Consider the following 27,980-nt stretch of genomic DNA (forward strand, 5'->3'; position numbering starts at 1 on the left):
GGGGGACAGCACAGCCCAGGATGGACTGTTCCAGAGAGCCCACTCCCAAGAGGGCCAGAAAAGGAACAGGACTCACGTCTTCAGCCAGCCAGCCCAGCCCGGGCATGTGGTGATCGCTCCCACACCAGTCCCCTGGGCCTGGGTGACACACGAGGCGGCTTTGTAAGTGCACAGTGCCCAGACAGCACCCCAGAGCACACTGCCCACACCTGGGCAGCCCTGCCCAGACTTCGGGATGACCCCTGAGTAAAACAGGACTGGCCAGCACACAGCGGCTACATGGAGTCTGGTGAGGGTTAGGAAAAATTCCACCAATGACTCTATTCTCTCTGTTCTAACCAGTTTTTGTTGAAAACTATACTCTTTGGACTTCCTTAGTGGCTCAGATGGTAAAGCATCTGTCTACAATGCAGGAGACCCGGGTTCGATCCCTGGATTGGGAAGATCCCCTGGAGAAGGAAATGGCAATCCATTCCAGTACTATTGCCTGGAAAATCCCATGGACAGAGGGGCCTGCTGGCTACAGTCCATGGGGTCGCAAAGAGTCCGACACGACCGAGCGACTTCACTTTCATGCTCTTCTAAGACTCGGGAGCGGGTCTGCTCAACGCAGACAATGCTGGCCCCTGGATGCCCAGATGGGTGGGGAAAAGAGCAGGAGAGGGCTCCCTGTGCTTCTGAAAAATGTGAAAACAGCTTTTAGTGCATCCTGGCTCAACCCAATACAAACAGAGACAGCATTCGTCCCCTGCGGAACACGGCTTAGGAAGATGTCTGGAGCTCAAGTGATGCCCATCAAAGGAGGAAATACCCACTATTTCTATGTACTTTTGTTGTGTGTGTATATGTGTGTGTAAACTTTTTACGTTGACATCTACTGTTAACACATGATGACTACAAAGCCTGGACGGGAATACTCACATTTCATCTCAGAAGAGATAGGTTTTAAGGCTCCTACTGTCTCAAGAAGTGATAAATGTTAAAATGCACAGCAACACACGCTCGTGCTTGCTACAACCCCAAACCCAAAGCAGCTGCGGAAACCCAGCCCATTTGTATAACTGCCCCGGGGCCACCACTCAGGAGGTGAAAATCAGCAAAAGCCAAGGACGCCAGCCCGCTGCCGGGACCAGAGCCTGGGTGACAGGCCCTGCCAGCAGCATCTCGGCGGTGCTCGCCACAGAAGCGGAAGCCAGGGTGGGGTTGAGAGTGGGGGTACGTACGGCAAGTGTACACGTCTCTGTACTCCATGTGCTCGTAATCGGGCAGAATTCTCATGAAACGTCCCGACTTCACGCGTGGGTTTATACCTGAACAGACACAGCAGGCAAGGGGCTGAGGGGGCTTCCGCCTTCTCGACAGGACTCGCCACTCGCTCACCCATGTCACACGCTTCCCTCACGTCCTCAACCCCTGGAACCTGCAGGCACACTCGCCACGGTGGCAGGCCCAGCCAGAAGGAATCGTAGTGACAGGCGTTGCTGCCAGTCAGCGGTCCGTGCTGAGAACTCCCCACGGCAGGCCCACTCGGGACTCCCCCGACCCCAGGCTCTCTCTCCAGCACCTACCGTGGCCACCAGGCTCGCTGAGCAAGGAGGGCAGAGGTCACACTCACAGATATCGGATGTGGGGAGCCCTGTACCCCAGCTAGGATCCCCAGCTTGCCTGGTGCATACCTGGCATGTCCTTCATCTGCTGCGTTTGAGCATGCTGTTTGTGCTGAAGGACGGTACTTGCCAGCCCCTGAAATCAGAACTCTCGCTCCTGAATCAAGGTAGCTGGGCCCACTATCTAAGGAGGAGAGGGGTGACTTCCTTACACCACCTCTTCCGGAAGCTAAGGACGAGGCCCTCAGAGCAAACTCAGAGAAACACGGTTCCGGGGCTGTGAGGATAGAAGCTGAAGCTCACGCTGGCCGGGGGAGATCAGACACTGTGGGATGCTGGTTAACAGAATGCGAATCGTCCTCTGCACTTGGCAACCACTTTTGAGGGGTTGAGAGCCAGCATTATGACCTCTGCAGATGTCCTGCTTTGCCTGTGACCTCGCTGTGGCCCTGTCCCCTCTTGCTGGACTGCCCCTCTCTCCTGCTCACCCATCCACTCACTGTGCCCAGACATCCCCTCCACAGGACAGCTGCCCCGAGCCCCTTTGCCCACAGCTGAGATGAACTCCATGGGGGCCTTAATTTCTCACACATGCTCTCCCCCAGGCACTTCAGCCCCACCACCAGGCAGGTGGGAGCCTCCCTCTAGGACTATTTCAGGACTTACAGCTCTTACAGGGAACTCAAGTCACTTTGACATGATATCATCAAATGGCCTAACAAACTCAAGCGGCCCAATGATAAGAACTTGTCGTATTAGACCCTCAAGGAAACAGCTGACCATTCCCCAAAGCTAGGAAGCCTCTCGTTTCTGTGCTCACAGAGGCTACTGCGGCCAGGGTGGTTCAGACAGATACTGATGCCCACAGCGAGGGTGGCCTCCTGGGCTCCCCGGACTTAAGACTCCAACTCTGGGGGAGCAATGCTGGAGCCGAGGGTGGAGTGGGGCCCCGGAGACACCCTCAGGACAGAGGGCAGGAGGAGAGGGTACACAACCAGCTCTCCACCCCTGGAACTCTGGGCTTTGCAGGATTCAAAGGAGCATTGTTCTTGCCCCTGAGACCAGAGGACCAGAAGGAACTACACTTTCCCAGGAGTGACCACTAGGGTCCCTAGATCCACTTCCCCTGGAGACACGTCTTCTTGGGGAGTGGGACATGGAGCAGAGATCAGAGAGAAAACCAAAGTGTGAATGTGCACAGGGAAGGAAGAGCAGGAAAGCCTCTGCAGACCAGCACTGGGTCCAGGACCAAGGACAAGGTGCAGGGAGGGGTGGGAACCAGGACCAAGGACAGGGACAAGGTGCAGGGCGGGGTGGGGACCAGGACCAAGGACAGGGACAAGGTGCAGGGAGGGGTGGGGACCAAGACCAAGGACAGGGGTGGGGACCAGGACCAAGGACAGGGAGAGGGTGCAGGGAGGGGTGGGGGCCAAGACCAAGGACAGGGGTGGGGTGGAGGAGGGGTGGGGACCAAGACCAAGGACAGGGGTGGGGACCAGGACAAGGACAGGGACAAGGTGCAGGGCGGGGTGGGGACCAGGACCAAGGACAGGGACAAGGTGCAGGGAGGGGTGGGGACCAAGACCAAGGACAGGGGTGGGGACCAGGACCAAGGACAGGGACAGGGTGCAGGGAGGGGTGGGACCAAGACCAAGGACAGGGGTAGGGGTGGGGGAAGGAGTGGGGGGAGGGGTGGGGACCAGGACCAAGGACAGGGGTGTGGGGAAGGTGGAAGTACAGGACCAAGGATAGGCGCGGGGGTGGGGAGGGCAAGGATGGTGGCTATGGTGGGCAAGGATGCAGCCCAGGCCTCTAGCAAGTGGGGAACTGGGATGCTGGCAGGTAGCAGAAGTAGGGTCGGGACATGCAGGGCTCTGGTGGGAGCAGGGATGTAGGGGGAATGTGGCCGCCTTGAAGGTACAGTTGAGCACCAACACCAAGAACTGCCCGTGTCCAGGGCAGCTGGGCTCCTCAGAGGAAGACCCATGAAAACCCAGAGACTCTGACAGGAGATTTCCCAACTCGTGAGCAAACTAACCCAGGAACACTTGCCAATCTAACACCCACTAAGTGGCCACGGGATCGACATGGAGAGAAGTCTGAAGGGATGAGGAATTCAGCCTGGATGCAGGGGCCAACTGTGGCCCATGGCCTGCCTCCCCGCACTCTGCTTGTGCAGGGGGTATGGGCCACGTGAGGACGGGCTGGCCCCCCGGGAAGCCCCCCCCATTCTGAATCACAGGTGTTCCCACAGAGGACCCCAGCCCTGGCTTCCTAGGGAAGCTGCTCAGGGAAAAGCACCACCTGGTCTGAGTGTTCTCTGCAGAACTGGTACAAAGCGCAAAACACAGTGAAAACCAAAATCTACCAAGATGCTTTTAAGATGAACAATTAAGGTCCTTTCCAGAGAACTCAGCAGGTCTCCCTTAGGCCAAAGGTCTTTCTTATACTGTCCTTTACAACCCAGCCCCGAGGGTTAACAGCGCATCACACCCCAGCCCGGGTGGGGAGAGGCAGGATGCCCTCTGCAGGACCCTGGGTAGCATCAGTGCCAACAGCCTCACCCTCGAGGGAGGGCCAGAGGAGAGATGCTTGGGCCAGGGGCTCTGGGCATCAGGGAGTATTGCTGGTGACTCTGGAAGGCAAAGGGGTGGGGACAAGAAATGGGGGGAGGGGCGGAGACTGGGGGCTCACCACTCCTGCAGAAAAGCGAGCCGAGGAAGGACAGGGCTGGGGTGGGGAGGAGGGGCCCGGCTGCTGTTACACATCATGGTCACCCCTGCTGCCACATCCCCAACCAGGCTGCAGGCCAGGGCCCAAAGAGGGGCACCTCTGAGCCCCCCAGAGCTATTTTCAGGGCAGCCACGTCTCCCAGGTAAACGACACCTGATGCACTGGTGCTGCAAAGTCAGGGTCATGCTTTGGCCAGAAACGGGGAGAAGAGAGCCCCCCGCCTGCTCAGTGCTGTCGTGCCTGTGCTGGCTTCACAGTGTCACCTCTGACTTTAAGGGGGCATCTGAGAACTGGCCCGTGGGCTGAGGGCCAGGGACTTTTACTTTACGTGGCTGCTGCTAAGTGAGGGTCCGCCTCTGGAACCAGTCAGCAGAACATGACAACAGAGTAACTTACGCTTGGCATAGACATCTCGACAAGACACGCCCGTGATCTCCAGCTTCCGCAAGTTCTCACAAACGCCATACTCTGTAACAAGAAACAGTTGCTGGGAATTACAGTCAAGAAATCAGAAAGCAGCAGCAATAGCAAGACTAGGGGAGGGGGCGGGGTGGACATGCCTCAGCCTTCGCCGTGTTCTCTGAGCCTGACCCTTGTCCCACTGCAGAGGTTTTACGGGCCTTCTCCACACTCAGTCAACACCTCACTCACCGGTGAAGCCACTGTTCTATTTTTAGATGACACCACTCTGAATGAAACAGCAATCTGTACTGTCTATTCTGATAAGCTCTGGAAACCTAATCGCTCAAACCCACAACCAGACAACCAGCTCATGAACACAGTGAATGCTGTGCATTCCCATGGAAATAAGACCATCACTGGTGTCAGGGTTCCACAAAGGCCCCAGACCCCGGTGCGGCTACTGACTCTGAAGTGAAGACACAGCTGGGGCTGCCCAGGGTAGCCTTGAAGCAAAACCCTATACCACCTTCATGATAGCACTCTCCCCCACCTCAGGCAGGGGCCCCCAGCTCAGAGAGGTTGGTGACTCAGCAGTCCTTCCAGAAGGCCAGCAAAGGGCTGTCCACCTCGTCACACCATGGCCCCTCCCCCTGCCAAGGCCTGGTCTTTTCAGTGGAACGTCTAGCATCAACCCAATGCTTCTATGGCTGCGAGGATTTTGACAATGTCCAAGCCAAGCTCAAGATGCAGACAGTGAAGCAACCACTTGGGGCAAGGCGGTCACCACCTGGCAACCTCCCTGAGACTGGGCCTGTCTCCCTGCCTCCCCTGCTGACGAACAGCCCATGGCCTGCCTCGTGATCACACAAAAGCACACATGCTACCCTCCTACCAAGAAGAATATGGACTCCACTCCAGAGAGTCATGCAAGTCACAAGAACTTGTCAGGAACTTGATAGTGAAACATGCTGTATGTGACCTGGGGCAGGGGTGACACTTGCATGTCACATGAGCCACCAGCAACCAAGAGGCCCCAAACCCTCTCAGACCACGTGGGGGACCAGCTGGAAGGGCCACTTCCACCCTGGCCAGCGGTCGAGCTGGAGTGGGTCTGCCCACACTCTTGAGAAGAGCTCGGCCCCACACCAGACAGCCTTCATGAGTTCCCACCACGGCCACGCAGCCGCCTGACAACCACGGGGCTGTCACCACCTTGGGTGATCCCCATAAACAGTGCCCTTCCCTTGCATCAATGTCAGTGCACTCAAACACTGTCACCACACGAGACCGGAGCCTGGGTCTGTTTGCTGTGTGGTTCTGAAAGGACAGCTCCTCCCCCTCGGTTCCAGCAGCAACCAGTGCACGTGGTCAACTAGACCCGCCTGTTAATGCCTCGCAGACACGATGGACATGATGGTTTGGGAGCCCATTAGGGGGCAGGGGGTGGGAATCTTTCTCCTCTGAACTGTGCACTTTTTAAAAATAATTTATTCTCTCATTTATTCTTTTATTTTTTTATTGAAGGATAATTGCTTTACAGAATTTTGTTGTTTCTGTCAAACCCCAACCTGAATCAGTCACACGTATACATATACCCCCTCCCTTTTGAACTTCCCTCCCATCTCCCTCCCGATCTCACTTCTCTAGGTTGATACAGAGCCCCTGTTTGAGTTTCTTAGCCATACAGCAAATTCCCGTTGCACTTTTGTGATACACGCGGATACTGCCAGTCAGATGCAGGGCACAGACCAGAGACACGCCCGCACGTGCTCTGGAAGCCTGTATCTCGCAGAGGCATCAGTGCCACCCCACATGCACCTCCTGGGGCCGAGTCGCTAAAGGCGGGCAACCTGATCTGTGGTTTTCGTGTCTGAGTCCAGCAATCGTCCAACCTGAGAGAAACAATGCACTGCCTCCCAGCAACGGCTCGAACTTTGGATGACTGAAACACTGATTCTCTCTGCACAACGTGTCAAGAAAAGGCACTGTTAATATCACCCAGGAGAAGAACCTGCATGAGCAGACAAACCAGCCACAGAAAAGCCCACCAACAATCAGAAGGAAAGCAAAGGTATGACACGGTGCTAACAAATATGGCAATGCTCAGTGAGTTTTCTTCAACGTTCCCCAAACATAATATATTCACCAAAGCAGAACAATGTCACTGTGACCCAAATGTTCCTGCAAGAAATGTTTGGTATTTTCCACATGATGGGAAAGGCTTTTTTTTTTTTTTTAAAGTAGTGGCTAGGAATGATTCCACCTCCTCTGATTGTTCTGTAAACCTTTCCATAAGTCACTGGGGAAATGCCATAAAGTAGCGTTAAGGCCAGTGTACCTACACCACCACGGAGCCTCCCTCTCAGAAAAACTCATCCTCCTGCCCAAGATGGTTACAGTTAGCACACCAAACCATGCTGCCCACAGCTGCTTTCTAATTCCCAGCAATTCAAAAAGTTTCCTTGCTAAACTAGTACATCAGGCAGCTTGTGAAAGTCTTTTTTGAAAGTGTCTACTCTAAAACCAGCAACACAATCTAAAAAAAAAACAAAACAAAAAAAGGTTGGGAAGGGGGAGAAAAATGGCTGGCTGAGCTAGACTTGAGGAAATTTAAATTAAACATAGAATCCAGCTATTACCCTATTTCTAGTACATTCTCAAAAGAGATGAAAGTAGACACAGAGATGTGTATTCACCCTTGCTCACAGCAGCACTGTTCACAACAGCCAAGAAGTGGGGCCAACCCCAGTGTCCACTGACAGATGATGGAGAAACAAAACAGGTCCATCCTCACAGCGGGATATTCAGTTCAGTTCAGTTCAGTTCAGTTCAATTCAGTTCAGTCACTCAGTTGTGTCCGACTCTGCAACCCCATGAATTGCAGCACGCCAGGCCTCCCTGTCCATCACCATCTCCCGGAGTTCACTCAGACTCATGTCCATCGAGTCAGTGATGCCATCCAACCATCTCATCCTCTGTCATCCCCTTCTCCTCCTGCCCCAATCCCTACCAGCATCAGGGTCTTTTCCAATGTGTCAACTCTTCACATGAGGTGGCCAAAGTACTGGAGTTTCAGCTTTAGCATCATTCCTTCCAAAGAAATCCCAGGGCTGATATCCTTCAGAATGGACTGGTTGGATCTCCTTGCAGTCCAAGGGACTCTTAAGAGTCTTCTCCAACACCACAGTTCGAAAGCATCAATTCTTTGGCACTCAACTTTCTTCACAGTCCAACTCTCACATCCATACATGACCAGTGGAAAAACCATAGCCTTAACTAGACAGACCTTTGTTGGCAAAGTAATGTCTCTGCTTTTTAATATGCTATCTAGGTTGGTCATAACTTTTCTTCCAAGGAGTATGCGTCTTTTAATTTCATGGCTGCAGTCACCATCTGCAGTGATTTTGGAGCCCCAAAAAATAAAGTCTGACTCTGTTTCGACTGTTTCCCCATCTATTTCCCATGAAGTGATGGGACTGGATGCCATGATCTTTGTTTCCTGAATGTTGAGCTATAAGCCAACTTTTTCGCTCTCCTCTTTCACTTTCATCAAGAGGCTTTTTAGTTCCTCTTCACTTTCTGCCATAAGGGTGGTGTCATTTGCATATCTGAGGTTATTGATATTTCTCCCGGCAATCTTGATTCCAGCTTGTGCTTCTTCCAGCCCAACATTTCTCATGATGTACTCTGCATAGAAGTTAAATAAGCAGGGTGACAATATACAGCCTTGACGTACTCCTTGTCCTATTTGGAACCAGTCTGTTGTTCCATGTCCAGTTCTAACTGTTGCTTCCTGACCTGCATATAGCTTTCTCAGGAGGCAGGTCAGGTGGTCTGGTATTTTCATCTCTTTCAGAATTTTCCACAGTTTATTGTGATCCACATAGTCAAAGACTTTGGCATAGTCAATAAAGCAGAAACAGATGTTTTTCTGGAACTCTCTTGCTTTTTCGATGATCCACCAGATCTTGGCAATTTGATCTCTAGTTCCTCTGCCTTTTCTAAAACCAGCTTGAACATCTGGAAGTTCACGGTTCACATATTACTGAAGCCTGGCTTGGAGAATTTTGAGCATTACTTTACTAGCGTGTGAGATGAGTACAATTGTACGGTAGTTTGAGCATTGTTTGGCATTGCCTTTCTTTGGGATTGGAATGAAAACTGACCTTTTCCAGTCCTGTGGCCACTGCTGAGTTTTCCAAATTTGCTGGCATATTGAGTGCAGCACTTTCACAGCATCATCCTTCAGGATTTGAAACAGCTCAACTGGAATTCCATCACCTCTACTAGCTTTGTTCATAGTGATGCTTTCTAAGGCCCACTTGACTTCACATTCCAGGATGTCTGGCTCTAGGTGAGTAATCACACCATCGTGATTATCTTGGTCGTGAAGATCTTTTTTGTACAGTTCTTCTGTGTATTCTTGCCACCTCTCCTTAATATCTTCTGCTTCTGTTTGGTCCAGACCATTGCTGTCCTTTATTGAGCCCATCTTTGCATGAAATGTTCCCTTGGTATCTCTTATTTTCTTGACGAGATTTCTAGTCTTTCCTATTCTGTTGTTTTCCTCTATTTCTTTGCATTGATCGCTGAGGAAGGCTTTCTTACCTATTACTCAGCCTTAAAAAGGAAGAGAGGCAGACACCCGACACAGCCTGGCTGAACCTTGAGGACGCTGTGCTGAGTGAGATGAGCCCATAGCAAAAGGGCAGCATTGTATGGTACCACTGATACAAAGTCCCCAGAGCAGCCCGATTCATAGAAACAGAGGTAGAAATGGAGGGTGCCAGGCGCTGGGGGAGGGGAAACGGGGTGTTACTGTGTCACGGGGACTGAGCATCCGCTGGGCAAGATGGAAGAGTTCTGGCCATGGTGGTGATAGCTGCACAGCCACATGAATGCATGTAATGCCGCTGAACTACCCACTTCAAAAAGGTCAAAGTGGTACATTTCACTTTGTGTATACCACAATTTAAAAAAGAATTAAATTGCCACTTCCAAATATTCCAACCAGGAAATTTCCAAAAATCTGTTTAACGCATGTTTCGGCAAGAGGGAAAAACAGGCCCGGAATCTGGGCTGAGTTAACACTGAAGCTGCATCCTCCTGTGACCCGACCACCAGGGGCTCTCGGCCCTCCTCACTCACTTCCCGTCCAGTGAGGTGCCTCCCTGTCTGGGTTTTACCCAAGCCCCCCACCACAGATGTGTTTCTTAATGTGCAGGAGGTCTTTTCTGTCTCCACGGGTGGTGACAGATGATAGTTTCCTCCTTCTCTGTTTTCCACTCTCTCACCTCTACAGGAGAACCCGAGGGTCACATGCTACTTCCCAAGACCCTGGAAGAAAAGACAGAGGTGAACAGAGCTGGCACCTGTGCCTGCCATGGCTAGGACGTGCAGGCACTCTGTGTCAGAATCAAAAGTGACAAAGTTAGCGACATCCTTCTACGGGCTGCACCAGTCCTGGAGTCCGCAGTTACAAGGCACTCAGCCCATGCTCCAATAAAGGCCACTCAGGAGGGCTCTGCCACGCTGGATGGCCACAGAGCCAGGACCAGCTCTGACGCAAGCGAGGGGCACATGGGATGAGAGTGGGAACAGGGGGGCATCCTGCTGCTCCAGAGATGGGGGTGGGGGTCCAGGGCAACGCAGGAGCACTGCACAGGCAGCAAAGCGCCCAGATGGGGCGACCTGTGGGTGGAGCCGGCAGAGACACACCTGGAGGCACAGGTGGGGCTCCAATGTGGAGGCCACTGCACTGCCAGGCAAGGCAAAGGCAGAAGAAAGGCCAGGGGGGCCCAGCCGTGGCCCCCAGGAAGCAGCAGTGGGAGGAAGGCGGCTGGGGGAAGGCAGCTGGGGGAATGCGGCTGGGTTGCCTCTCACCTGCTGTAAACTCAGTTCCCCAAATAAAACCAAAAGGTAATATTGATTGGAAATGTAGTTCATTTTTCTTTGCACTAGATTAGGGGATAATTATAACCCTTAATAAAGTATGGTTGGAATTTCTGAGGCTGAAAAAGGAGGCAGAGGCAGAGATGGGAGCTGGTAGAGCAGAGGGGGTCCATCAGGCTTGCGGGGGGGGGGTGTTTCAGGCAACTGGCTTTCAGGCCTCCTGCTCTGAGGACACCCCTCCAACAGCAGAACAGGGGTTCCAAACTCCTGTGTGTCCCCCAGCTCGCTGCTTTTCTTAGCTGTTACTGTAACTGCATGAAATGCCTTTTTTTAAAAAAAAATAATAATAATGTAGCAGATCTGGAAAAGCACTTTGCAGCCAGCTCATCTCAGGATCGGAGGAGGTAATGGCACCCCACCCCAGTACTCTTGCCTGGCAAATCCCATGGACAGAGGAGCCTGGTGGGCTGCTGTCCACGGGGTCGCTGAGGGTCGGACAGGACTGAGCGACTTCACTTTTACTTTTCACTTTCACTTTTCACTTTCATGCATTGGAGAAGGAAATGGCAACCCACTCCAGTATTCTTGCCTGGAGAATCCCAGGGACGGCGGAGCCTGGTGGGCTGCCGTCTATGGGGTCACACGGAGTCAGACACGACTGAAGCGACGCAGAAGCAGCAGCATCTCAGGATGGACGAATGTAAAAACCAAACCTAGATGCAGCCCATGGGCATTTCCTATTAAACACTTAGAATATTCGGGCTGCTAAGCAAACAGTTCCCCAGGACAGCTGATACCACCTACACAGTCAATGAGACTTCTTCCCAACCAGCTCCACCTCTGCAAAGATGAACAGCCTCAGTGCCAACAGAAGCCTCGCCCTTCCAGCCAGAAGATGCTGACCCTGATCAGCTCCATGACGGGCACCCACTGGCCAAGGGAGCCGCACTCCCACTGAGGCCCATTTGTCATTCTTAAGACACTTCTTCCTGCTACACGCACCCCTGCTGGGTCTCACCACCCATTCCTGAGACCAGGGGTAAGCAGGAGTCTGACTCTGCCATCACGTCTCCCCAGACCTCCTCTCAGATTTCAGATACTCCTCGACACCCCACTAATATTCAGCAAGCAGGCCTGCTGGCTACTCCGGGTTCCTCCCCTGCCCATCACCACGGGGCAAACAGTGAGGGCATCACTGGCAAAGGATGCGGACTCATGAGTGAGAACCCAGGCCACCTCCTGGACCAGTCCCGGGCTTCTCAGAGGACAGTGGTTCCTCCAAAGTCCCAAAGACACACTCCTTCCAGCCAGAAAGACAAACCAAGATCCTCAACTGCATTATGTAACCACTCTGTAAACACAGCGAAACAGTGAATACAGCCCAGCAGTTCTTCCTGGCAAGGCACCCATGTTTGTCCAGTTAAACATGGCCAAGGGGGAATCTTGGCTTAGCACTTCCTGGGGGCCAGACACGCTTCCTATCTTGCTGCTCTGAGGCTAGCGATGTCCGCTAAGAGGAAGCATCTCCTGTACCCCTCCTACTCCGCTAACTGGAAGGATTAGGTTTCTCTGTGGAGCAGCATACGTGATGCAACTCCCAAAAATAAAGAGCCTGTAGTCCTGTCACTGAGCAAAGCAGGACAGGATAAGAGCTTCCCTCCAGTTCTGGGACCCTGCTGTGTGTCCAGGAGGCGATCTGGCTTCCTCTTCTCCTGGTTGGGACAGGGATGCTCCTACTACCTGGACAGTCTGTTTATATACCACCACCCACCCCATACCCCCCAAACAACCAGGCTGAACAGGGATTGCTTAACGAGAACCATAAAATATTCCCAAAGCCAACAACCTGCCCACTTCACCTCCTCTCTGGATGATCCTTCCAGGCTCAGCCATGTTTATCAAAAGCCACAGTATTCACATTTCACGTCAGCATACCAAACAGAACAGAAATAGTGTTTTCTCCTGTATGCAAATACAAAATTGAATACTACTTTTGATTTTCCCATTTCTGTCATACAGCTCAAACATTATGGGAAAAGGATATTTCTAATTATGATGGAATTTCAGCCCACCTTAGACTTACAACTGATCCAAATATTATACAAATATTATTCCAGGGGTCACTGAGGCACTTACCATCAAGAAAAGAAATGGGCAAACTATATACTATAAAGTTGAAACCTGACTTTATGTCTCTTGTGTCTTTACGTGTGAGCATTTCCTTTGTTTCTAAATATATCTTTTGCTATTATTTGAATGTTCTGAGTTGGAATCACAGTCTGAATTTTCTAGACGCATTAGCCTCAGGTAGACCTTACAAAGTGCTGCAGAGATGAACCGTGTTAAAAATGGCCAGCGTTTCAAAATTCACCAACTAAACAGTGAAGTATTAACCAAGAAAAGCCTCGTCAGGGTCAAAGGCAAAGAATGGACTTGGCTTCTGCCCTATGCTCTGAGAAATGACGGCTTATTTATAGCCCCACAAGCAAGTAACTGCAGGAGGCCTGGAGCCAAAGGGGTGATGCATCAAAACACGGCTGGGGGTGGGGGTGGGGGTGCGGGGGTTGGAAACGGGGAGAGGCGGAACCCAGCTCACAGCCAACCCCGTGCCGCCCTGCAGGCCAGAGCGGCTCTGCTTTCCCAGAAGAGGGGAAATATCACTTATTTGGTGCACTTGCCCCAAAAACAGAAGCACCTATCTGGCTTCTGAGTAGCAACTTTCTTTCGCCTGCCCAAAGAAACTATGTAATCCAACAGCTCCATTAGGCAGGGGGCTCAGAAAACCAAATTCTATAAAAACTACTGATTTATTATTGCTGATTTACTATTGCTAGGACACTGAAAAACAGACTCGCACCAGCACTGTAAACAGCCACCTCCCTCTAAGTTTCTAGGGTCCCTCCCCCACCACCCTCCACCTGCCCCAAAGTCATCCTCTCATTTTAAAAAGAGCCCCTGTTTCGCATGTCTTGCCCACAGCCCAAAACTCTTAGAAGCAAGAAAACACAGGGGTAAGAAAAAAAATGTTTTTAAACGAAACACAGGTGTGCAGCACCCTCTTCCCCAGATTGCTTGTCTTCTCCTCTGGGAAAACTGATTATTAAAACACAGAAAGCAAAGGTACAAACACTGAGCAGCAAACATGCACACTCACTAACGCCTCACTCGTCCTCCCAGGACACTAACAAGTGTCAGGGTTGGACCTGGGGCTTCAGAGCCAGGAACTCCGGTAGGCTGCGACTACCCAGCTCCTGCTCACCAAGGCTGGGATCGCTTTGGTTTTTGCCTCTGTGCACACAACTTTGACCCTATCTCCCACCACAACCAAATGTCTAGTTCAGGATGGAAGATGTTTAGGGGCTCAGAGAAATGAGACTTGTCTCTCACACCACTATTCTTATACATATTCCAGTTGTAATTAGACTAACCCTATGGGATGCCTATTAATGCTACATGGGACTGCCAACCATCCAATGTTGGACCCAGATGAACTGGAAGTTAAAGTTACCAGAACAAACAAGTGAAACTGAAGACCTGGCTGTTGACAACCTCCATAACCTCGGGATGACAATCATTATTTAAACCGAAAGCTACCAGTACATAACTTTGATTAACGCTGTAACTTTTGCAAAAGCAACTATAAGTGAAGTTTGAAAGTAAAGGACTATTGACTATAAGAAAATGTTTTGCATATCATTAAACAGAAATCGATCCAGATTAAATAAAACCTGCAAATCAATAATAAAAAGAATAACACTGGGGGAAAGGGGCAAAGATTAAGGATACACGAATAAGAGAAAACAAAGAGTGCCAATAATTCTGTTTTTTTAATGCGCATCTTCATGAGTTATCAGCCATCTGCAAATTAAATGAGATGCTGTTTCTCACCCAGATTGGCACAGATTTTTAGAAACAAATGGTTCAAACCAGAAAAAATTTAGGGGATGCTGGATTAAATGACATAACGAACCCAGACCACAAAGGCAGCTCTGTGATGAGCACAGAGCACTCCTGTTACCTTCAGTGTCTTGCCTGTGCATGCCTCGTGACAGGTGTGCAAAAAGGAAAACACACCTGTTAATATCTGGAGTGAAAAATCACCGCCCCCCCCCACCCTCCCCACCCTGGCAAGATAACTGGCCAGTTTCCAGCAAAACTATGAAACTCATAGCCCACTACCCCAGCAATACCAGTTCTGGATATATTCCTCAGAGAAATTATCAAATTTAACTGCATCCAAGGAAACAGCTCGTTCACTATCACACTGTGTGCAGTGAGAAAAATAAAAATGAGCAAAGGACCACACACGGCCTCTCCAAATTATGAACCGCCACACAGTGCTCAAGAAGCCGGAACCAGATTGAAATGTATTAACATGGACAGAATTTAAAAACACAAGTTGACAGATGCATAATACTCACGGATAATATATTTCTGAACTAAAGCACTATAATACAATGTTGGGGATGTTACAGGTGTATGTATATACAAGTAAACTCGACCCACAAGCGTGGCTGCTTCTTGAGGGTGGGAAAGACAAGGCTGATCTGGAGGGATTTGAGAGCTGGCTAGAAGGCTTTCTTTTAAAAAAAAAAAAAAGGAGAAAAATCAAAGGCAAATATGATAGAAGACTTAACTGTTATTTACTGGGGATGACTAAGAAGGCGTCTGCTTTACCATGTTTGTCTTTCATTTTTTTAATTTCTCAGAGTGAAAACTCTCCCAGCTGCCAGGCCACCTTGGTGAAGAGGAGGCCTTGACCCAGCTGTCAACGGTGTCTGCTGTCCCCAGAGAGCTGCACTGAGAGGCACAAAAGCAGGCAAGGAAAGGCTAGTCATCTTCCATCTGCCCTCACACCTTTCTTCATCTTCAGGAGGACTTTTCATATTTCCACTAGAAGTTGTAAGAACCTGTCCTGAGCTGTACCTCTGGTTAATTTTACCCTGTGGCACACCTCTGAGCTTTCTGATCACACGCAAGTCTTGTTAGCCTCTGTTCCTACATATCCTACAGTTTCCCCAGAGACAACCCCCTGGAGACCACCACACAGGTTTGGCTGACTGATGGAGAAACTCACAACGCTCAAAGCAACATCTGTGACAAATCTGGGATTCACAAGGGTACAAAATGCAAAACAAACCAAACGAAAAGGTGGAATTCTCTTTGCCTCTGAAAGAGGTGAAATTAAAATGGCCGTGAAGCATCATCACCAGTTAGGGTGTGAGGGCTTCATCTGTTATCATCTCATTTTACCCTCAAAGTCACCCTATGGGGGCAGCACTTCCCAGTAACAGTTGGGCCAGGGAAGCAGCGTGTCCAGGATCTCAGCAGATAAACAGAGTCTAGTCACCGACGACCAATCCTGACCAATCCTGAGGGCTGACCACTGAGCTTTATGGTAGAAAGATGATGAACTGACTGACCTCCCTCTGGAGAGGATTCAGAGAAAGAGGCCATCTCGTGAGGTCTTCCTGGGGGTGTAAATACCAACAGCTGGGCAATGAGTTGTAAGGTGTTATCAAGATGCACAGCCTCCCTGCTGCCCACAACCCCACTTTGGAAAGTTACACCCCAAGAAGATAGTCTCAGAAGTTCTAAAAGGTACATGTAAGTCCCATCAATTCCTATAAAATGCACAAGGCAGTCTCGATGGCACAAGGAAAAACTGCAAGCTTAAAAGTCTAACAGTAAAGGACTAGCCTGTGGCATACACAGGCAGTGGAACACTATGAAGTTTTTTATACTGAATCTTCTGAGATCATAAATGATACGGTCCCATTTACGGAAAAATGTGTACATGACTCCACATGTGCATACGGTGAGACGTTTCCCAAAATTTTAAGAGTGGCTCATCTTTGATAGCAAAGACCTCTGATGATTTTTTACTTTTTTCCCTTTTTGTCCTTCATTGTTTGGTTTTTCTTCTTACCTATCCTTTTTACCGAAACTCTAGAGTTTAGTGAACAGCAGAGATCTGTCAACGTTTAAATGAATACAGAGCCCTGAACTCTGGGTTAAGTAAAGCTGTTTTCAGGGGATTTGTTACAAAACTATTCACCACCCTCACTTCGGACATCAGCATCCCTTGAGCGGGGCATAAGCGCCCTCCAGCAATGCCTGCCTCACAACCCACCGCTTCACAGACCAGGTCCTCGCCCTCGAGACCGTCCAAACCCTCGGGCTCCCCTAACTATTCAAGTTCACCCTCATCGATCTCGTCAGCTCCGCCCCCAGGGACCGGGAACCGAGAAGGGTGTCACAGACGTCAGCTAGTTCCCCGGCCTAAACCCAGCCCCAGCTCGCGTCGCTGCCCTCGGCGTCCTGGCCCCCGTAGCTGGGGGACCCCCTCACCCGTCTCTGAGCACCCCATGAACTCCGCCGCGCCCGGTACCCGCGCCCGCATCTGTGGCAGCGGCCCCCGGGGTCACAGCAGCACCCGGTGGCTGGGACCTTCCGCCAGGGATCCTTGTTCGATGGCAACTGCCCTTCCAGAGCTGGTGGGGACCCCACCCTAGCCCCTCCCAGTCAAGCCCCCTGGGGCCCAGGCCCCGCCCCGGCGCACTCACCCTCCCGGCAGCGCCGCCTCCAGATGGTGTCAGTGTGCAGAATGCGTCGGAACTTGGTGCAGACCTGGGCCAGGCTGGGCAGGTCGGTGCCGGGCAGCGACGCGAAGATCTCCACCAGCAGCTCGGGCGGCAGCTCCAGCAGCGAGCATCGCGGGGGCGACGAGGGGCCCGCGCTCCGGTCGTCCCCCGCCCCGGACAGCGCCGCCGAGCCCGCCTCGATGAGCTCCTCCTCGGGGTCCGTGTCCGGTTCGCTGTCGGCCGCTGCGGTCTCGGCCGGGCCCCGGCGCTGCTGGCGGCGCCGGCATCCCCGCGACGGGCCCACGCCGCAGAGGCGAGCGCACACCGCCATGCCGGCGACTGACGGCCGCCGCGCCGCCGCCGCCAGTGCGCACGCGCCGCCCGAGAGCAGAGCCCCGCCCGCCCGGCCGGAGAGCCAGGCCCCTCCACGCCGCGCCACGCCCCTCCAGGGAGCCTTATTCCCGCCCCTCCAAGGAGCTTTATCCCCGCCCCCAGAAACGCGGAGTCCCGCCCCCCTGGGGAGCGGAGCACCACCCCTGGGAGAGCCCTGCCTCGCCACGCCCCGTCAGAGAGCCAAGCCCCGCCCCAGGGAACCAAGGCACGCCCCTGGGGTTTGAGGCCCCGCCCCGCCTGACAGCTAAGCCACGCCTCTAGTACGTTGCCGACGTCCCTGTCTGGGGCTTGGCCACGCCCACTAGGGGGGACCCGAAGAGTCTTGGGCTCGCGTGGCCGGAAAGCCCCTCGCCTCGACCGCCCTTCAGGGTTCATTAGGTCCCTCTTCTCGCAGCCCCACCCGTCCCAGGCGGCCCCGGCCTCCGCTCACCTGAGGACTGCGGGCCTCCCGTCGCGAGCGCGGACAGAGCACGGGAAAGGAATGTCACCGACAAACGCACGACGGCCGCCCCTTCCCGACTGAGCGCACACGACGGGGTAGACAGTAGATGGCGTGCTGCCGGTTGTGAGGGCCGAACTCACCACCTCCTGAGTACGGGACTGGAGCTCTCCCAGAGGTCACTCTGAAGACCCTACGAGGGACCCCCCCCCCACCTCGCCCTCGGAGAATGCCTCGGGAAGGCCCGAAGGCCCCTTCCAGAGCTCCCCCCAAGGATCCCCAAAGAACCCCCTGGGAAGACCCAGAGGACCCCCAGGGAAACTGGAGGACCCCCTCTCTCAAGGACCCTCTGGGAAGGCCTCAAGGAGCCCCCAAGAATCCCCCTGAAGATCCCCAAAGAACCATCCAGGGAAGCCCGAGGACACCCCCACAGGATCGTCCCAGGAGGGCCCCTAAAAAGACCCCTGGGAATTCCAAGAACTCTCCAGAAAGGCTCTGAGGACCCTCTGGAGAATCCTCCAAAAAGGCCTGGAAGAGAGTCCTCCTACAACCCCCCCATGAAGGCTCAGAGGATACCAGCCTCGGACCCTTCAGGAGGAGCCCTCTTAAAACCCTCAGGACCTCTAAAACCCCCGTGAGCACCCTTCCATGAAGAACCTCCCAGGATAGCCCAGAGAACACTCTTCTGAGGACCTCCCGGGAAGGCCTGGAAGAACTCCCCGCAGGATCCCAAGAACCCCACCAAAAGTTTCAAAGGACCCCAGTGTACACCTCAAGGATCCCCCCTGTGAGAACAATTCAGGATGCGCACAAGGATAACCACGCCACGTCTCCCCATGACCCAGAAGGGTCATATAAGGTGTGATTAGGGGAACAACACAAACTTATAGCACCTGGAACTAGTTAAGCCAAGTCGGACCCTAAATTATGCCTTTCTTTTATTTAAAAACTGACATTCACTTATTTCTACCCTGATTGCAATGAAAAGGGGAAATCACACTAGGTGGGTAGTCTGTATGATCTTCAGTTCAGTTCAGTTCATTTCAGTCGCTCAGTCGTGTCTGACTCTGCTACCCCATGGACTGCAGCACACCAGGCCTCCTTGTCCATCACCAACTCCTGGAGTTTACTCAAATTCATATCCATCCAGTCAGTGACACCATCCAACCATCTCATCCTGTTGGCCCCTTCTCCCACCTTCGATCTTTCCCAGCATCAGGGTCTTTTCAAATGAAATGGGTATATCTTTCCTTTTCTCCTTTGCTTTTCACTTCTCTTCTTTTCACAGCTATTTGTAAGGCCTCCTCAGACAACCATTTTGCCTTTTTGCATTTATTTTTCTTGATCACTGCCTCCTGTACAGTGTCATGAACCTCTGTCCATAGTTCTTCAGGCACTCTATCAGATCTATATGATCTTGCTGTGCCCTAATTACCTTGTTTACTGTGCTCTAGGGTACTGTGGGTTCTAGAGGGGAAGCCAGCTGGGGCCTGGGGCAGGGGTGAAAGACACAAAGCCTTCCTGTGACAGTGGCTTCCCCTTAAGCAGCACTAATAATAAGAAACTGTCATTTCCAGAGAGAAGGATGCGATTACGAGAGGAAGCAGACCTCTGCCTGGCTGGGCCCAACTCCTTTCTGGTCCAGACTGACGTCAATACCCTGAAGTGCTGGAGCAACTGCCCAGAGCCCATATGGAAGCTAAGAATCCACAGACCACCCCAGTGTTTCTGGTCAGCGCTGCTCTTTCTTCTCAGATTGAAAAATAACGACTCTACCAGTTCCCTGGGCCCAGCCTCCACAAGGTCCTGGCTCTTCACTACTTCCCTAAGGAGGTCTCCAAGCGGAAAAGACGGCTGCCTACCCCAGTCCACAGAATCCCATAAACAGGGAAGTGCATCTTGACAGAAGTAACAATGCTGGACTTCAAACCTTGACTATCTCAGCTCGGGGCAATTGGAAAACAACTTGTGACTGCCTTCCCTGTATCTGGGTGTTTTTTCGAACTGTCCTCCAGCCTGTTATCAGAACTCACTTCCTGCAAATGGTAACACAGAAACAAAACAAGAGTCATGCTTCACTCACCTATTTAATATTAGTATTTAATGGCCCCATTGACTCCATATCACATCACACAGAGTGCTTCACAATCCAGGCCTAACCACCAGGTCTGGCAGCATCTCCTGTCTCCAAACATCTCTCAATGGGAGCCACCCAGTTCCTTAGTGGGAACGCACCATGCCTTGTCACATCCCTGCCCCTTATTCAAGCTGTCTCCTCTGCCAGGAAAACCTTCTTCCCAGTCTGTGCCAGTGAACAGTCACCCCTTCCACCTTGTCCTCAAATGGTACCCCTTCCAGGGATGTCCCTTTATTACTGCACCATCGTTTATTACAAACACTTGCTTCCTTTGGTAGCAGCCTCACTAGCTGTATCCTCTGTTACGTGACGGACATGCTAGCATGCATCATGTGATAGGCAAATGTGTACTGGCTAAATGTTGGTTGAGTGAAGAAGAACAAACTGCCTAGACGGCTACAAAGGGAGGAATGTAAACCAAACAGATTTAAAGAAGCCCTGTGGATCATCACCATCCCTATCCAAGCTAGGAAGTCTCTCAGCAAACAGAAATGCGTCAACTCATGTGATAAGTATTTACAGAATGCCTGACTAACCTACATGCTATGTTCTGCGTGGATCCATAGATTATAAAGCATGTACTTTGCTGCTGTATATTTCAATCTTTTTTTTTTTTAATCTATCTACTCACTACTAGGTCCTATTAATAAAATATTCTTCTAGAAAAGTTTTAGGGTATATTAAAATGTACAAAATAATTTGGTTAAATTTCCATCTTTTGAAGAATGGTTAAACTATGTTCGTAATTTGATTTATGTATAATTCAGTTAAAGTGAAAGTGAAGTCGCTCAGTCGTGTCCCACTCTTTGCAACCCCATGGACTGTAGCCTACCAGGCTCCTCCCTCCATGGGATTCTCCAGGCAAGAGTACTGGAGTGGGTTGCCATTTCCTTCTCCAGGGGATCTTCCCGACCCAGGGATATGAACCCAGGTCTCCCTCATTCCAGGCAGACACTTTAACCTCTGAGCCACCACATTTTTGACAGCAGGAACAATAAAAGACTGTGTACAAGAACCCACAAAGATGTTAAAGGTTTGAATTTGTGCTGACCATTAGAACAGAAAGAAATGGATGACCATGAGGACTGTGGTAATCCATAATGGAGGAGAAGAACCAGGGGGGAAGGCTTAGGCTATTGCAGAAAACAATTACACATTGAACCCTGAAAGCTTTGTGTCCTTGAAGCTTTTACAGCCCGTTATGTAGAACTGGATCCTTTACAAAAAACACCAAAGAGGATACATTCATGCTAAAATGAAGGAAAATTAGATAGAAAAGATCTTTTTTAATGGAAATTTTTAAAAATTGTATACAATTTTAAAGGTTACTTTTTCTTGCAGTTATTACAAAATATTGGCTATATTCCCTGTGTTATACAGCACACCTCTGAGCCTATCTCACACCCAAAAGCTTGTGCCTCGCTCTCCCACTCCTGTGTTGCCACCTCCCATGGCAACCACTAGTCCTCTGTGTCTGTGAGTCTTCTTTGTGTTATATTCACTAGTTTGTTATAGTTTTATTTTTTTCCAAGAAAGCAAAGTGAGGATTTATTAAGTGAAAGTATGCTCACAGTGGGAGAGCAGGCAGACTCAGGTGAGTAGCTGCCTCACATTGTATTTTTTAGATTCCACATATAAGTTTGTGCCTCCCACTCCCCACCTCTCTTGTGCCCCTCCCTCACTTTCTCCACTGGTAACCACTAGTGTTTGTTCTCCGTGTTTGTAAAGTCTGCTTCTTTTTTGTTATATTCACTAGAGTTTGTGGTATTTTTTTGGATTCAACATATTAGTGATATCATACACTATTTGTCTTTCTCTCTCTGGCTTATTTCACTAAGCATTATGTCCTCCAAGTCCATCCATGTTGCTGCAAATGGCAAAAATTTTGTTCATTTTTATGGCTGATTGTATGTGCATATGTACATCAGATTTTTACCCATTCGTCTGTTGATGAATGTTGTTGACACTTAAGTTGCTTTTATATCTCAGCAATGGTAAATAATGCTGATATGAGCATTGGGGTATGTGTATTGATATCTTTTTTAATTAGTGGGGTTTTTTCAGATATATATACAGGAGTGGAATTTCTGGGTCATATGGTAGTTCTGAATATCCATTGGAAGGACTGATGCTGAAGCTGAAGCTCCAATACTTTGGCCACCTGATGTGAAGAACTGACTCATTGGAAAAGACCCTGATGCTGAGAAAGATTTAAGACAGGAAGAGAAGGGGATGACAGAGGATGAGATGGTTGGATGGCATTACCAACTTGATGGATATGAGTTTGAGCAGGCTCTAGGAACTGGTGATGAGCAGGGAAGCCTGGCATGCTGCAGTCCGTGGAGTGACAAAGAGTCAGACACAACTGAACTGATGGCAGTTCTGTTTTTAATCTTTTGAGAAACTTCCATACCATCTTCCACAGCAGTTGTACCAACAGATCATTTGTTTTACCAAATGACTACATGCTCCCAATACATTCCCTCTTGGGATTACAAGAGGGAACTCTTTGTTAGTGAAAACTGTTATCTAAGGAAATTAGTTTGAGCATTCTTTGGCACTGCCTTTCTTTGGGATTGGAATGAAAACTGACCTTTTCCAGTCCTATGGCCACTGCTGAATTTTCCAAATTTGCTGGCATATTGAGTGCAGCACTTTCACAGCGTCATCTTTCAGGATTTGAAAGAGCTCAACTGGAATTCCATCACCTCCACTAGCTTTGTTCGTAGTGATGTTTTCTAAGGCCCACTTGACCTCACATTCCAGGATGTCTGGCTCTAGATGAGTGATCACACCATCGTGATTATCCGGGTCATGAAGATCTTTTTTGTACAGTTCTTCTGTGTATTCTTGCCACCTCTTCTTAATATCTTCTGCTTCTGTTAGGTCCATACCATTTCTGTCCTTTATCGAGCCCATCTTTGCATGAAATGTTCCCTTGGTATCTCTAATTTTCTTGAAGAGATCTCTAGTCTTTCCCATTCTGTTGTTTTCCTCTGTTTCTTTGCATTGATTGCTGAAGAAGGCTTTCTTATCTCTTCTTGCTATTCTTTGGAATTCTGCATTCAGATGCTTATATCTTTCCTTTTCTCCTTTGCTTTTCGCTTCCCTTCTTTTCACAGCTATTTGTAAGGCCTCCCCAGACAGCCATTTTGCCTTTTTGCATTTCTTTTCCGTGGTTTTAGAAAAGGCAGAGGAACCAGAGATCAAATTGCCAACATCCGCTGGATCATGGAAAAAGCAAGAGAGTTCCAGAAAAACATCTATTTCTGGTTTATTGACTATGCCAAAGCCTTTGACTGTGTGGATCACAATAAACTGTGGAAAATTCTGAGAGAGATGGGAATACAGACCACCTGACCTGCCTCTTGAGAAATCTGTATGCAGGTCAGGAAGCAAGTTAGAACTGGATATGGAACAACAGACTGGTTCCAAATAGGAAAAGGAGTACATCAAGGCTGTATACTGTCACCCTGCTTATATGCAGAGTACATCATGAGAAACGCTGGACTGGAGGAAACACAAGCTGGAATCAAGATTGCCGGGAGAAATATCAATAATCTCAGATATGCAGATGACACCACCCTTATGGCAGAAAGTGAAGAGGAACTAAAAAGCCTCTTGATGAAAGTGAAAGAGGAGAGCGAAAAAGTTGGCTTAAAGCTCAACATTCAGAAAACGAAGATCATGGCATCCAGTCCCATCACTTCATGGGAAATAGATGGGGAAACAGTCAAAACAGAGTCAGACTTTATTTGGGGGGGGCTCCAAAATCACTACAGATGGTGACTGCAGCCATGAAATTAAAAGACGCTTATTCCTTGGAAGAAAAGTTATGACCAACCTAGATAGCATATTGAAAAGCAGAGACATTACTTTGCCGACTAAGGTCTGTCTAGTCAAAGCTATGGTTTTTCCTGTGGTCATGTATGGATGTGAGAGATGGACTGTGAAGAAAGCTGAGCACCGAAGAATTGATGCTTTTGAACTGTGGTGTTGGAGAAAACTCTTGAGAGTCCTTTGGACTGCAAGGAGATCCAACCAGTCCATTCTGAAGGAGATCAGCCCTGGGATTTCTTTGGAAGGAATGATGCTAAAACTGAAACTCCAGTACTTTAGCCACCTCATGCGAAGAGTTGACTCATTGGAAAAGACTGTGATGCTGGGAGGGATTGAGGGCAGGAGGAGAAGGGGACGACAGAGGATGAGATGGCTGGATGGCATCACTGACTCAATGGACGTGAGTCTGAGTGAACTCCGGGAGATGGTGATGGACAGGGAGGCCTGGCGTGCTGCAATTCATGGGGTCGCAAAGAGTCAGACACGACTGAGCGACTGAACCAAACTGAACTGAAGGAAATTAGTAGTGTACAGGGCAAGGCATTTTTCAATTGATTGCCTCAAAAGTCATGGAAAATAGCAGTTATTGGACTTAAGAAAGCCTTGTTAACTTCCCCATGCTGGTTCTCAGAATCCAGATTTGAAAATGGCATCTGCTCAGAAGAAATAATCAAGGTGAATGGAGAGAAGAGAAATTATTCAAAGGCTAAACAAGAGATTTGGTGTGTAAAATAAGAGTCTCAACAGCAGCATTTATGGGCAAAAGCTGGAAAAAGAGCAGTCCTTCAGAATTTGTTTACAATTAAAGGAACAAACGACTATAACAACAACAAAAAAAAGGGCTTGTGAAAGGCCAGCCGGTTCCATGAACTGTTACACGCTCACTTAAAGACATAGTATTAGGTTGTAGGAGTGATTTGAGATCGCTTTCCTGCAGTCACCGGGGTGCTGATTTCTGAAGTTGTATAGGAGAGCCAGGGCGTCATGGGAGAGGACGTTCTCCTGCGCCATGCCTCTTTCGCTCTGAACAATCTCTCCTGGACCCGGTGAAGACGTTCCGAAAGACTGCAAGCTATGGAGCGTCATTTGCAAAACCCTCTTGGCTGAATCTTTTCTGAGAATAGCCAGGACACTGCTCTTGAGCAATACTTGTTTGTTTACTTGTGCTAAAGAGCAGGGATGACACAACACTGATTGGACCAACAGCCAATAGTAGCCCGGACAACAAGGAGGGTTGGATATTTCTCCCAATCAGAAAGAGAAGAGGCGGGACAGGCCGGGCAGGCCTGAAGAGCTAAGTTAAAGCTCAGTGTGACTTGCCCTCCATACTGAGTGTGGCAAAATAACCCTAACGTGTTCTGTACTGCAGGTTAACGTTTCATGCCTTCTTTACAGATTCGCAGAAATAGCGTGGTAGCATGATTTACAGCATTACTTCACTAATGCTGGGACATCATATTCTAGCAGTTACCTTATATCCCCCACAATTGTGGTCATTTCATGTTAGGAAAAAGGAGTAGGGTGAGAGTTATTTAAAATTGACCCTGCTTGGCTTTCTAGAATGATTATGTGATAGTTTAAAAAGTACCATGAGGTTTCTGGAGAAAGCATTGAATAAATTCACATGACAGATTTGTTCTTCTGTACATTATGTAGATTATTTAAAAGATGAGTCATATTTGCTATTTGTTTAAAAATAAATCTTGCTATGCTTATATTAACTAGCTTAAAATAATTCATGAGTGATATTAACTGACCATTCAGAATATCATTTACTACACTGAATGTCTACTGAACTGCAATCTGAGGGCACATGAAATTTTTCACATTCAAGTACATTTGTTTTCAAAAATTTACATGAAGTTACAGTATCTCTTAGTTGATATTTGTTTGCATATAACAAATTAGTCAACTTTAAATATAATTTATTTCAATATGCTTTTCTTTCAGGCTCATGAGATAACTACACACCAACTGCTTTAAATGATTTTCTGAGATACCTATGGGGTTGTGTGGTTTTAAATTCAAGTAGGAATTTTAAATAAGACCATAGCAATCACTGTTAATATGGACTTCAATACTTGAAAAATCATGGAGTAATCCTGTCCCATCACTGTAATAGCCCTTGTGGTAATCCCTGGGGCAGTGAACCCAAGGCTTGAGGTAATTTGGTAAAGCTTTATGGATGCCTAAGGGACTAGAAAATATGAAACCCTTCTTACCCTCCCCCCAGTTCCATATGCCTGATATCGATTTTTTTTTTTCACTCTTCTTGCATTGGGAGCAGTTGTCCAGCAAGGGAACAAAAAGTCCATTTCTTACAAGGTAGCAATTAAGCCAAAAAAGCACTCACCAGTCAATATTCAGTATCATAAAAACCCAGAAAAGAAAGCAATACACCGTCCACACTCTCATGGAGACTTTGAAACTGATCATTTTGTGTTTGGCAGAAGGTAGGTACTCTTACAGGATTCCCCTCATCCCAATCTTTGCAGAATAAATACAAAAATACTAAGAATGTCCATGGAGCTTAAAACCTTCCTTTGGAAACCAGATAGAATGTTTAAGTCCTCTTTATTTTTTAATTGGATTCTATATAGTCTTGTTGTTTAAAAATTTATTTGCTAATTTTATTTGACTATGCCGGGTCTTAGTTGTAGCGGGCAGGATCTTTGAGTTGTGATCTTGCAGCATTATGAACCCTTAGTTGCGCCATGTGAGATCTTGTTCCTCAGCCAGAAATAGAACCCAGGCCTCCAGTACTGGGAGCATGGAGTCTTAGGCACTGGACCACCAAGAAAATCCCTAAGTCCTCTTTATTAACTGTACCTTATCAGAGATTTTTCAAGGTAAAGAACTGTGACAGAAAGGGGGGTGGGGAACCTGGGAAAGTGACATAGGCACAATACAGTGTTCTTTTGTGAACAGTGACACAGTAGAGAGCCACAGCTAACATCACTGTTCTGGCAGTGGGGGGTAATTATACAGCAGACCTGGCTTCTCTGCAAAGGAAGAAATTCCAGCTGCACTGGAACCCTTTTGAGAGCTATGTTTTAGTAGGTTCTGTATGTTTGTATAATAAATGTTCATTAGCACAATCCAAAGACTTTATTAAACAGATATTATAAGAAAGGCTTTTTTCAAACTCAAAAAAGGGGAGAACACTTTCAAAGTCCAAGATATTAAAAAGCAAAACCAATCAAAGAATCAAGTGCTGTTTATTCACATACCTGTTTATTAGATGTTTGAACTGGGCAATAACTGACTTGCTCACTAAATGCTTCATAGATATCTATATTCTACCAGGTCACTTCCATCTGCTCCTCGGAAAACACCTGGAGTTCTCAAATATAGTACAAATGAGTCTGAGACTGAGAAAAGCGGTTAGGTATTCAAGGTAGTTCCGCTAGTTACCGAAAGCCTGTGAGGACTGAATATGGGTAAGGCTCCCTATTTAAGAGAAGAGCCGAGAACAGTGAAAGGTAGTGAACTCTGCCAAGTGCGGACAGGCAGGCGCCCTGCCATTGCGGGTGATACCCGGGGCCCCCTTCACCCCAGAAGTCACCTAAGGCCGAATGTCAAGCCCAGGGCACCGACTTTCTCCAAAGCCAGACTCGACTGACCATAACCTGAAACAACGCAGTTTTGGCTCTTTTCCCAGTTGGGACAATGTGTGATGGAAGTTACCAGTTGACAGTTTCCTTAGAAAAGAAAACTGAGATGTCCTTGACGTGGAAAGCCAACAAAGACACAAAAAGCCGCCGACGGAAAAGAACCAGCAGCTTCCAGCTGTGAGCTCTCAGAAGGCAAGGGCACAACAGGCCTTTATTTTCCTGTGGAAACATCGCTGGCCACCGTAACCGGCACGGGGAACAGGAGCGAGGCTGCGCCCCTGCAGCTCTGCCAGGGAAGCAGCACCGCGCGTCCGCCGGGCACGTGCCCGCGGGGACCGC

The 27,980-nt window shown here is 49.3% G+C and overlaps 1 protein-coding gene across 8 annotated transcripts in view; it reads right to left on the bottom strand.

Annotated features, from left to right (window-relative positions):
* The window catches only part of FBXO31 (F-box protein 31), a 39,258-nt gene extending 21,692 nt beyond the window's left edge, over positions 1-17,566 (bottom strand). For 4 of the 8 annotated variants that reach the window (XR_006056080.1, XM_042231525.1, XM_012189651.3 and 1 more), the window contains exons 1-3: positions 17,201-17,566; positions 4,737-4,808; positions 1,224-1,310 (exon numbers count right to left, since the gene is read on the bottom strand). Coding sequence is in view for 7 of the 8 variants with exons in the window: in XM_042231525.1 (XP_042087459.1) it covers positions 1,224-1,310; positions 4,737-4,808; positions 17,201-17,549 (508 nt within the window). In the remaining variant the exon portion in view is untranslated. Of the gene's footprint in view, positions 1-1,223; positions 1,311-4,736; positions 4,809-16,985; positions 17,117-17,200 lie in introns of those variants that run through there. The other 4 variants (XM_042231526.1, XM_015100403.3, XM_027977711.2 and 1 more) reach the window with 3 other exon arrangements.
* Positions 17,567-27,980: the final 10,414 nt, after the last annotated feature.

This window comes from Ovis aries, chromosome 14 (genome assembly GCF_016772045.2).
Source record: "Ovis aries strain OAR_USU_Benz2616 breed Rambouillet chromosome 14, ARS-UI_Ramb_v3.0, whole genome shotgun sequence".
Taxonomy (NCBI): domain Eukaryota; kingdom Metazoa; phylum Chordata; class Mammalia; order Artiodactyla; family Bovidae; genus Ovis; species Ovis aries.